General features: G+C 49.6%; 2 protein-coding genes across 3 annotated transcripts; both read left to right on the top strand.

Annotated features, from left to right (window-relative positions):
- Positions 1-1,177: 1,177 nt before the first annotated feature.
- On the top strand, positions 1,178-4,419 carry TrAtP1_011295 (uncharacterized protein). The gene is made up of 2 exons (XM_014084489.2): positions 1,178-2,649; positions 2,748-4,419. The coding sequence occupies exons 1-2, from the start codon at positions 1,923-1,925 to the stop codon at positions 3,665-3,667; spliced, it is 1,647 nt and encodes a 548-aa protein (XP_013939964.2). The 5' UTR covers positions 1,178-1,922; the 3' UTR covers positions 3,668-4,419.
- A 1,031-nt stretch (positions 4,420-5,450) lies between these two features.
- Positions 5,451-12,028, top strand: TrAtP1_011294 (uncharacterized protein). Of its 2 annotated transcripts, XM_014084488.2 has the most exons (6): positions 5,451-8,070; positions 8,192-8,319; positions 8,374-8,438; positions 8,499-8,813; positions 8,878-10,114; positions 10,175-12,028. In XM_014084488.2, exons 1-6 carry the CDS (start codon positions 7,876-7,878, stop codon positions 10,956-10,958), a joined length of 2,724 nt encoding a protein of 907 aa, XP_013939963.1. In that variant the 5' UTR covers positions 5,451-7,875; the 3' UTR covers positions 10,959-12,028. The 2 variants fall into 2 exon arrangements, with proteins under 2 accessions (XP_013939963.1, XP_065971153.1); XM_066115055.1 differs by lacking the exon at positions 5,451-8,070 and having other exon boundaries at positions 8,095-8,319.
- Positions 12,029-12,338: the final 310 nt, after the last annotated feature.

The raw sequence follows: 12,338 nt of genomic DNA, 5'->3' as shown, positions 1-12,338 counted from the left end.
CCAGCGACCTGTAGATTAGCAAGGAGCTCTCGCCTTGCTCCTAGTCTCCGCCGTCTTTCGTCGTGCAGTCTAATCTGCAAGCTGCATGCCACACTTGGTAGGCACTAGCAGGGTTTGCCTGGGTTTGCCTGGGACTTGTTTTTGCTCCGTGCCTCGAGCAAACACCGAAAATTGTGTATAAACAGCTCCGTAGAAATAATCAAGTAGAAAGAAATTCTCAAGCTACTGCTACGAGTCAGTATAAGTGACAATAGATAGTCTATTCTTATTAATTTGACCCGCGAATTGTTTGCCAAAAGCCATAATGGAAAACATAGGTGTACTCAAGTATACTCGTGGACGCGAATATGTGCTTGATATGATCATTGCAGTTTATATGCAAAACAGCCAGTGAATAGTATAAGGGCACTGTTGCTACAGTATATGATATAACGCAGCTGCATCCTCTCCATTCAGGCTCCGTGTTCAATCGTATCATTTCATTCGCTTTCTTGTCCCGAGATGGATGGATCCCTTGGGCGATTCACCGAAGAGGCCTATTACAGATCAATGCTACGATACCTAGCCTGAAGCATCTTAGCACCGCCCAGCTCCTTAGTATGCCGCTATCAAGTGCTTCGACAAACTTCAGGAGGATACGAAGTGCATTAGTGGCCCGTTTGTTAGTCCTTTAATAGCAACACAATCCGCTGGTCAGCCGTTATCGTGGTTTGACTTTCTATCCCAGCCCTGATTTGGTATACATCCGTCTCAACAGCCAGCCAGCCCCGAGATGGACATACCCAACCAGTGCTTCATTGGCATATTGTCGTCATCGAGTAGAGCGTGGTTAATTGGTAGATTTGATGTACAAGTATAAGAGGTATGTGCAAGCTCAGGCACCATAGCAAACGCTACCGCTAGTACAGGTACAACTGCAGGGACACGAGGACCTGCATTGTTGTTTTGGTGCATCTTGGCACTCGACATTCTGCCGCTTGGACCCGCGAATCGTACGGTTACCCTTTTGTGATTGGCCGCCCGCGCCGTGACCCGCACCAAGCGAAATTACCTGCAAGTCCAGGTACCTGCTTGGTGGCAGGACTGGCGTCAGGTGCGCTAGGATCAGGCTACTCTCAGGCACAGAGGACGCCAAAGCAGGAATTGGGGCACCATAATTAACCACATCCCAGCTGGCAAAAGCCCCGGCATCCTCGTCAGCGTCGTGCAGCCCGGCTTGGGACCCAGGCGCGATCCCCAAAGGGCGTGCTCTGGCAGGGCTGTGTTCCTGTTGCCGTGCCTGTTGCTGTGCCTGTTCCTGCGCCTGTGCCGGCATCTGTACCTGTACTTGTGCCTTACCTCGATGCTAGTGCGCCTGTGCCTGGCAGTAGCAAATCTCAGTGGCCCGGTTCGTCTATGCCTGGTTCGGAGAGATTGCATCTGTTGCCCCTTCCTTCGCTTCGCTGTCTGCCGGCCGTTTGCTTTCTTTCTCTTTCGTCTTTTCTCCATCGTGGCCAGCGGATGAGCGCGCATCGTTATTTGTTTCTTCTTCGTCGACATGACCTTTGCCTTGTTTTCTGTTGACCGTTGTTGAGCCGTTCCTTAGAAAGGGGGAGTTTTACAAGCGATTTGAGCAGTAGAGAAGCGGATACGAGAAGCCCAGCGCACCACGAGCAAACGAAACGAAACGAATTGCCGCTGCGGCACACCGTCTTACAGTTGATTTTCTTCCCCTTCGGCCTTGCGATCTTGGCCTCCATTGAGTTTATCCTCCAGCAGCACGGACGGATGGTAAAGGGACACTGGTTGCCACAGGACATTTCAAAAAAACGGCGGCGACGACGGGCACCGGCATATATCCAGGACCCTCAAGATGCCGTCAGCAGGACGAATTGCGAATTAGATTTTCACTCTCTTCTTCCCCCGCGATACCTGGGAATACAATGCAATCGTCATTGCCGGGCACATCATCAGCATTGCTCACCGACATCGTCATAATGACTAGCCACGAGTCTTCACTCCTTCAGGCCCGTGGTGGCGCTCATGCCCACGCTCATTCTGCATACAAACATCGACACACACACGGTCATGGCCATGACCATCTGCACCATCAATATCCCCATGACGCCGTCTCTGGCCCCCGGCCCGGCGACGACAAGCTCGACACCGACCAAAACCTGGATCTCAAGAAACGGGCCAATGTGCCCGCCGCAGACGAAAAGTCAACCGATGGGACAACTCCCACCGCAACGTCCCTCGTTACCGAGGTCATCCAGACCGTTTCGCTCGTTCAGATCGTGGACACCCAAGGATCGCCGCTCTCCACGTTGACTCAGTTCGCTGTACCCAATACCGTTGTTATCAACAAGGACACGGGCAAGACCATATCTGCTTCGAATCCGGATCCTACTCCAGCTCCGGCTGCGCCAGGTTCCGGCCCAGATCTCAGCAAAGGAGTCTCATCATCGCCTGCCACTAGCTCGCAATCAACGGCTTCTCATATCCCGTCAATATCTGCTTCCTCTCCGGCGTCCCTCTCGTCACCCGCTCTTTCTTCATCATCACCTGCGGCCCCTCCACCGGCATCTTCGCCAGCGCCTTCACCAGCACCTTCACCAGCGCCTTCGCCGGCCCCTTCAATGGGAATAGGTCACCATAATGGAACAATCAGTATGTCACCTTTTTATCAAGACTAGGAGATTAAGCCCCTACTTGCTTCCATCCTCTTGCACTCGTTACCTCCCTGTATGCTAACTTTAGCGTGATAGTCCATCATTCTAGTAGCCATTCCAGTGCAGCCAATTCTGGGTTTTATGCAGAATCTGTAAATGCCACCACCACATCAGCAACGCACTCTTCGGCAACATCTTTAAAACACTCTTCCACTTCGCTTACAAGAACAACCTCGGGGTCTTTTTCTTTTGAGCCTACGTCCTTTACAGAAGCAGTAGCCTCAACCGTGTCGTCTTTTGAGCCACAAGCCACTGCTGGCGGATTCGGCGGATTCGGCGGAGGTGCTACTCCGTCTATAGTAGATAGTACGCAACCTTCCTCCTCGGCGTCTTCAAACTCAACTGCGAGCGCACTCTCCCCTCAACAAAAGCAAGTCATTGGAGGAGTACTTGGAGGCGTTGCCGGCGCCGCTTTCTTCCTTGTTTTGGTCCTGGTAGCTCTGAGGTGGAAGAGGCGTCAAAATAACGCGGCTCAGGCTGCCAGTCAAGCTGCCTCGGAGTCTCGTGAATTGCCTCCAACCTCCGGCGCTCCCAGTGGAGCTCCCAATGGCGGAGGCGGAAGCGACGGCGGAAGCGCCATGGCAGAAAGATACGGCGCTGCCGCCCTGACTGCGGCCTTCACTGGCTTGGCACCTAAGAGGAGTTCTGCTTCTGTGAATTCTTCGGAGACGGGAGAAAGAGGTTTCTACCGCGTGTCTGGCAGAAAGCTGCCTTCAGTATTGCAGGTAGGGGGTGATGGGTACTCGGATCCTCGCTCGAGTTTCATGAGTGGCACCTCCGACTACTATCGAGGTTCGCAAGCTTTTGACCCCTTCGGAGGACCAGGAACCCGGTTACAGCTAGGAGCTCCCATGCGTCCCGATAGCGGCGTGCCGATTGTACGATCCAGCCCGGCTCGCCCTGTGGTTGCAGAAGAGAATCCTTTCGCGGACCCTCCGACGTCTCCCCCCTGGTGATACTTTGGCACCTCCATTGACGCGGCCACGCGCCGGCCCACGGAGGGGTTCTAAATTCCAAGAGGGCATTTGATTTATACCAAGCTGTTATACATATACATACTTGTACAGGTTCATACCCCATACCTATTCCGTTCTTGTACATTTTTTTTTCTCTCTCGTTTCACCTTTTCTCTCTATCTTGATGTTACTCTGAACATACTAAGAAGAACATTTTCTTTTTGTTGCTACTGCGCTTACCGGGCTGCTCTCCCTCTAAAGGAGTGTCGAGTTTGGGTGTTTACTCAATCGACCCTATTTCTTTTTCTATACTGTACATCTCTTTTCAGATGGCGTTGATGTGGGATATGTCGGATTTTTTGGGGCTGTTGATTTTGAGGAAAAGGAAGGCAAGGATATAGAGGAAAAGTAAGGACGAGATTTTTCTTAAATTTGGGAGGACAATTTTCTTTTGTACTTGTCTGCCCCTTATCTTTCTTTTGCTTTCTTGTCCGTCTCTAATGATTGTCCAATTGCATCGGGAGAGATTTGGTGGGGAGCGACTCTTACATGTTTATACACTTTGCAATCCTTGTTATGTGTAGCAAGTAGGATAATGCACATTACCAGAAAATACTATAAATATTGCATGTCTGTTGCTTTCTTTTCTGCGAACGAATACTGAGGACTTGAGCTGTGCTGGACTGCGTCTATGTCGTCCGCCTTACCCTGCACGCCGAGGATTGGTCTTGCTAGCGTGGGTGGAGAATGGTAGTTGAGAAGATAATGGTCATAGATATCAGATGTCGCAATGTACGCTCCATGTGGAAAATCAAGATAGCACCGTATAGCTGGGTTGCATCTACATGTCCAGTGTTTGTTCTGAATGAGACAAACGTGGGTGGAAATGCGCTGATAAGCGGGCGAGACATTGATGAAACGACAAAAGATGCGTGTGAGCGGGCCGGTGTCGAGATGACTCTGCGAGATAACTGCGTTTGAGCTGCCGCCTGCCATATTTCAACTGTTCCTTTCTTTCCCCGGCAATGGGCAGCAGCTCGAGTCATGAGTGTTTGCTATATGACCTTGTGTTCGATTAATTCCCATGTGGGCTGTATGTATATCGCCTGACAGATTTCGCTGCTGCGAAAGCCAAGACGAACTGGAGCTTAGAGAGTACTATGTATAGCATAACTGTAGCCCAAATTTAGATACAGTATTATAAAGCCACAGATATAATAAGACTACCTAGGTAAAGAGGGGGAGGGGAGCAAAGCTTGGACGTTGATAGGGCTGATGACCTTGCCCGTGCTCTCTTTACTCAATATTGATGTGCTTACTCTGTCCTACAGTATTTGGGAGCTATTTTGGGAGGGAGGTACCAGACCTTTTGCGAACCTCGGGCTGGAGCCGCTTTTTTAGAAGCTGACGGGGAACGTTTATTGCTAGGACTAGTATTTTGGCACTAATGTAAGTAGTACCTTGGAGTAGTTCTAAAGTTTGGGCTGATTTGTCGAAGAGATTGTTGGCTGGTTTGAAGTTTTGGCTTTGAAAGGGCATATGATGTTGCCGCCGTGTGCCCGTTGTGTGTTTCTAGTAAGCCGGGGTAGAAAAGAAGATTGGGATTTCAAATTAATTTCAGGACAATTGACTTTGGGCCTGAAGTCTCGCGCGTGAGCTTGTGTGTACGTATGTGTGTTTCACATCTGATTTAATTTTGTCGCAAATAGATGGAACTTTTTTTGGCTTTTGGTTCCTAGAGGTGGCGGGTGGGGCAATGAAACAAAAAAAAAAAAAAAGATGAAGAGAGTGAATGCGAATAAGAAGGAGCCCGTGTGGCTGGATATTTTTGCACGGGCTATTGTCTTTATTTTTGTCTAATGTGAGCCTATTATAGGTACATGCACATTAGTACTGCCTGTTGATAGAACGTTCAAGTACATGTAGGTATTTTATTGCGTGTAGCGAGCAAGTCCGCCAGCCCACTGTAGATTCGGTGACCAGGTCCGCTCGTGTAAGATTGCTTGGAAGGGTATCGTCTGCTATCTCCGCAGTTGCCGGGCTTGTACGGATTGAGTTTATCTTCTTTCTCCTTTTTGAATTGAGATGTTGTTGAAAGCAAAGGGGTTTAAAGGCCTAGGAGAAGATGTTTATCACTGCTGGATACATGTAGGTAGGTAGGTATGTAAAATCATGTATGTATGTATATAGACGCCTACGCAAAGTTGAATGCTCTGGTAAATGCCTGGATGGCAGCTTTACACTACCGGTCTTCTCCGCAAAAAAAGAGAGCATGTTACAGTATACCGGTAGATACGGGAAAAGCAGGCATTTCGGGGTAACCTGGAGTCTATCAGCACCTGTATGAGTAGCCTGCTGGGCTGACCAAGGACCCCCGGAATGAAGACAAAGCCCGCGCGTTTAGAGGCAGAGTGCGGACTCCGAACATGTCCGGCATGAGCATACTAGTAGAAGGCAGGGGAGAAGGACAGACTGGGAGGCTCTGATACGGCCCTGTGTTTTGTTTCCGCTGTCACAGGACGCTGCGTCGTAGATGGTATCTGACGGCGTCTCCTGGCATGGGAGGCGATAACCCGTGGGAAGAGGGGAGGAAGGGGCCCGTGGACGGAGAAGACGCAAGGTCTGGACGTCAACAATATCAGCCCGCCGAATTGCCACGACGCGGGAGCTGTCTTTGGTTTTACCTTTTTGCTTATACTATTTATACTACTAGTAGTACATATCATGCCCTTGTTTAGATGAACATGTATCACCGCAGTCAGTATTATTGATACAAGCGCATACACACCGAGCCCATTGATTGTCAGGTCCGCAGCGCATTGACAGCATCAGGCGCACTGTTACACGGCATGACGCCAGCGGTATCACCTTGGCTAAGGCCTGTAGCCGTTAGTGGCGCTACAGCACTGGCCTGGCACGCAAGTACTACCAAGTACACCTCAGTATTCACGCTGTCTTGGTGCTTTGTGCGTCCAGCCAGCAAGCAGCACACGCGCTGTTTCGGGTATTAGTGGGCTGATCCGGGCCAAGGCGAGAAACAGTGCGTGTGTGTGCGTGATGAGAGGCGTGCGTTTCGTCCGCCCATGGCACTGCGGCTCATCTGATTGCTATTCATAATTTGCATGTTTCCCGAATCTGGACCGCTGCGGGACGACATTGGCTGTAGGGCAGAGGTGAGGCCTGCAAAGGGGACCAGAAGCCGCGGAGAAAACCGTGCAGACATCAATGACAGCATTCAACGGACTACAGCAGCACAGCCCTTCAATCCCATCCGCAGTGGGTTTCGGGGCTCAGCCGCTAAGAAAATAGCCAGCCATGTCAGAACTCCAGCGCGCCCCCGCTTGCTCTTACCCAGTCCAGCAGCGCCTGCAGTGGTAATGCCTCTCTGCCAGGCGCCTGTAATTAATGCTGTACCTGCGAGTACCTGCAGCCCTGAGCGTGCGTGCGGTGCTCAGTAATCCATCCATCCGAATCAGACCTCCCTCTCACTCACTTGAATCCTTATCCTGAATCCTCATCCCCGTCTCCCAGCTTTGACCTGCTTTCTCCCAAATGCGCTACCCAACACCGCCTCGCCGAATCTTCTTTTGATGCCAAAGCGAGTCGTCGCGTCACACCCTCGATCCGAGCGCAAGTCTTATTTATTTCCCGCTTACGGCCCTCGGCAGCGGTCCTGAGTAACGGTCACAGGCGGACAGGCAGACACAATCGGCCACGGGCAGCCAGTCAACCTCTCCCCAAGATATCCTGTCAATCTATTGCCTTGCTCCGAGTAGCACAGGATTCTCATTCGGCGCAGTCTTCTCAGTGCAGTACGGCACTCCGGTATTACTACCAGCTCTCCGATGTTATAGCTACGCCTGCGATTGCATATGCTTGTACTCGCTGATATTTCGGCAACGACGGCCTTCTGTTGACATCCCCTGCGCGAATCGACAACACTTGGAGGTGGGACTTTTTGTGGCTCAATTTTATAAGCATAAAAGGATACAGAGGAGAGACATCTTGTTCCATTATTGCAATATAAACTCCAGTACTCCCGTTTTCGATACGTAACATCCCTCGCCACTCACCAAACTCTACTCCCGTCTGTCATATCGCCTTCCGCACCACCGCAGGACGGCAATATACACCTATTAGGACTTTTGACGAACCAAACACGCTCTTACCACGAACACGAGAGCCATCGCTTCTCATCCCTCACCACTATGGATCGCATGGGAATGTTCCAGATGCCGCCGCTGGTGGCGCCGCAGCTTACAAACCAGCCGCCCCAGATCTTTGGCTCGTATCTGGCCGAGGGCCTGCCGCAGCTGACACCGGACATGGCGGCCCAGTTGTTCCCGGATTCTAGCATGTTGCTGGACGACAGTCTTGATGCCAAGAGGAGGAGAATTGCTAGGGTAAGTCTAGTCTTCTATATGCCTGCCGGAGCGATGTTTGACATCTGTGTTACGCTGGCTTCCACCCTTCCCCCGATCTAGCTTGAGATGTTGATCTAATGTCTTTGTGACTCTTTACTAGGCATGTGACCAGTGTAGAAGGAAGAAGATCAAGTGTGACGGCAAGCTTCCGTCATGCACACACTGCACCAACTACAAGACTGAATGCGTCTTTACCCAGATTGAAAAGAAGAGGACGCCGCCAAAAGGGTACGACTGATCTAATACTTCCAGTATTGTGTGTGATGCTCACATATACCATAGTGCCAAATACATTGAGGCGTTGGAGAACCGCTTAGGTCGTATGGAAAAGCTCCTTCGATTGGCCGGTACGCTTTTTGTCGCTTCTATTCAATGAACATGGATGTTAACATATATACCCTCCCTAGGTATTCTCGAGAATGAAGATGATGATCTTGCCGAACTCGAAAAGAGACTTACCGAGAAGGCACAGCAGGGAGGTGCTGCTCACAGCTCAGGGCCTTCCTCACCTTTGCATCTTGCGTCAGAAAGTGAGGCCACAGCATCTCCCAGAAGCTCCGTGACATCGCCAGGTCTACAGAAAGACAAAGACAAGAGACAGGAGGATAAAAGCAAATTAGGCGCCACGCCAGCAAGCACTCAAGGAGAGGAAGAAGTCGAGGCTTTATCTGAGATGATGTGCTCTTTGGTGACTAATCAATCTGGCGAGACGAGATATATCGGTAAGACTATATATATAGACGTAACATAACGTTGATGTCGTCCATGTTGACTAACTTGGCGCAGGCTCTTCATCCGGATTCTCCATCTTCTCGCCAAAGGGCGTCCAGTGGATCAATCATAAGACCGGCGACAACTCATTCCAGAATATGATTTCTGAAGTCTCGGAAGATGACCACAAATGGACTAATTGGAAGCCTGAGATATTCGGGGATCTTTTCAAGCGACCCGTCTTCCGACCTCTACCATCCAAGCCCGAAGCAATGTCTCTGCTCAAAGATTTCTTCGAAAATTTCAACTGCATGTTCCCACTCTTCCATCAGCCAACTTTCATGCACTTAGTCGAGCGTCAATATTCTGATGACCCCTACCAGGGGTCCGGCTGGTGGGCAAGTCTCAACTGTGCTTTGGCCATCGCTCATCGCCTGCGTGTCATGAGTAACCTAGTTCCACAAGAGGAGGATGAAAAGGCATGGGGTTATTTGAAAAACGCCATGGGCGTCTTTTCCGAGCTTGCCATGCGCAACACAGACTTGCTGAGTGTCCAGGCTCTACTGGGGATGGCGCTCTTCATGCAGGGAACTCCCAACCCTCAGCCAGCCTTCCTCTTGATTTCCGTCTCCATTCGACTTGCGCATAGCATTGGCCTCCACAAGAAAGGAACGGGATTCAACCTCAATCCGATTGAAATTGAGCAGCGCAAGAGAGTCTTCTGGATTGCCTACATGCTAGATAAAGACCTCTGTCTTAGAGCAGGTCGCCCTCCTGCCCAGGATGACGATGATATGAACGTTGAGCTCCCCGACGCCGATCCGGAAGATAACATTGGCAATATCCCTTTGGCTGATGGAAAGGGCAAAATGAACTTGTTTCGAGTCATGTGCGAGTTTGCCGTCATTGAAAGCAATGTGTACAGGAGACTGTATTCAGCCAAGGCAGCAAAGCAGTCCGACGGCGAGCTTCTCGCTACGATTGGAGAACTGGACCAGCAACTGGAGGAGTGGAAGGACAGGATTCCCATTGACTTTCGCCCTGAGCATGAAATCAGGGCCTCACACACACCGCTCATTCTCCATATCGTCATGGTGCATTTTACCTACTATAATTGTCTGACCACGATCCATCGTATGTCAGTACACCATGGCTTTTGGACCAGCCGGCTGGCCAACTATGCCATCTCAGGCCAGAATGTGCGACCGTTGAATCCGAGAATATTCTCGTCTGCTATGCTTACGACAGCAGCAGCGCGAGCATCCATCTCTTTGCTCAAATATGTCCCTCAAGGCGATTTCTCATGTGTCTGGTAAGTTTGAGAGATGTTGGAAAAAATCCTAAGCAAAGAGAAGCTAACTATTTTATACAGGCTGGTTCTTTACTTTCCAGTTTCAGCACTGGTTACCCTTTTTGGAAATATCCTGCAGAATCCTCTCGATGCGCGCGCGAAATCAGATGTTAAACTAATGAATCTGGTCGTCACGTTCCTCTCCATGCTTGGCCAAGAGGCGGAGCAGGGAGGAGTGCACAGAATGTTGGGCGTGTGCTCTGAATTCTGCCGTATCGCACAAAGTGTCATTGAAAAGGCCGACAGGGAGCAATCTGCGCGCCGAAAACGAAAGGCAGCAGATACTCCAGGAAGCACTGAAGGTCGCAATCAATCTTTGCCGCCTGGTGCCACGGCAGCTGCATCCGCGGCCAAAACTTCGACACCAGCATCTTCCGCACAGGATACGCCAAAATCAAGCTCCACGACGGCAGCAACAACGCCCCAGGCGGCTGTCCATGACACCCTGTCGCCTGAATTCGTCGCGGCGCGCGCATCGTTCCAGAATGCAGTGAATAAGACGCCGTCAGGGCTATCACCATTGGCTGACTCGATGCAATGGGGCCCAGATGTCCAGATGGGCCAGGATATGGACTTTGACACGTTTGGTGACTTGGCCGGATTGAATAGTGACATTCAATCGCCGCCACTGCCTGGTGGTGGTACGTTCCAGCAGCCTCTGCTCCCGCAGGATCTCTACTCCATGACCATGGGCCTGGACTGGAACTGGGTTGAAATGAGTGGAGGGGCGTATCCCACGGTAGAGAATGGCAACTTTGGCAACCTCGAGAATACTGGGGTAATTGATCCAAGACGGCAGATGTAATACGCTTGGAATCGATCAAGACTGGAAGGATACATCTATGCTCGCAAGACTGGTATATACCTGTACTTCAAGCTAACGTACATTTCGAGATGTGTTTCGGCTCGTTTTTTTTTTCAACCTCCCATTCTATTCTTTGTTTGGAGAGTTGATCATTTTGCAAAGTTGTTCTTGCAGATGGAATGGTGTTTCATTTAGCGGTTCTCATGTACAATAGCACGACTGATGACCGTATCGACTTCTCTTCTCTATCATTTACTTGTTCACCGTTTTTTTTTCTTTTCTTTTTCCTTTTCTGTTTGGTCTGGGACTCTTTTTGGAGATGTTATCAGAAGAAAATGTACGATATTCAACAGCGATCTACTGCGATCTACAGCGAGGGACAATAGTACGTGCACTTTTGTAAACTGCGATTTGGATATGAATGATGTCATTTTTAATTCTTATGCCGATCAACGCTCGAAATCGTATCGCGTTAAAAGCCCCCAGCCCTCTCAATGATTAATTATAGTGTTTTTTTATACCCAGTTCGATACTTGATAACCCAAAGGTGCAGCTCAAGTATTGCCAATAATATGCTGGGTACCCCAGCTTTCTTATTGTTTCATCTACTGGTATCTGTGTGAAAAAAGCACAAAAAAACACAAATGAGCCTTAAGCTCCCTTCCTTTTCAAAGGGGCCATATTAAGACCAGAAAACCCCCATGTCACCCGCCTTTCCCCTGTGTGCCTTTCCCTCTGCCAAGGCAAGGGCTGCACTTTGTAAAACAAGAACAACGACAAAAAACAACACATGGGAACTCCTCATGAATGCCCAAGAATACTTTGCCCTCGTTTCGTGTAGCCGTCCAAATCGTATCTTTTCGCTCGATTTCCCATTTCGTTAAGTTGTGGCTTATTCTTGTCGGCATTCAAGTTCCACTACTCTCTCTCTCCTCAATGACTTCCCTCCCTCCCTTCTTCGTTTATTCCCCCTGATCCTGAACCTTTTTTTTTTTTTGTTTCTGAATTTCAAGCTTTCCAACCGCCCCTTTTTTGATGGTCTGCTGAAAGGGAATATATGAGTGAGTTAGAAAAAAAAAAAAAAAAACAACGAATAAACAAAGAGCCAGAGAAAAAAAAAACTGAAAACAAAAAAACATCGACAAGGAAGAATGTTTGCCCTAAAGTCGAATAAAGGGCAACTTTTCTGCTCGTCGGGGGAAAAAAAAACTATATATATCCCTTTGCCTCTGCCAAACGCCATGCTAAACAAAAATCGCAAAATGGAGGATCAAGGATTCCTCTTTGTCCCAAGGATGCAAAATGAAATTGTAGGTATGAATGAAGAAGAACAAGAGGGCAAATCGGCCCGTCTCTGATCTTCCGTGAGTGCCGAGCCTT

The sequence above is a fragment of the Trichoderma atroviride genome, chromosome 6 (assembly GCF_020647795.1).
Source record: "Trichoderma atroviride chromosome 6, complete sequence".
NCBI classification, from domain to species: Eukaryota; Fungi; Ascomycota; class Sordariomycetes; order Hypocreales; family Hypocreaceae; genus Trichoderma; species Trichoderma atroviride.
This window is presented reverse-complemented; position numbering and strand designations above follow the sequence as displayed.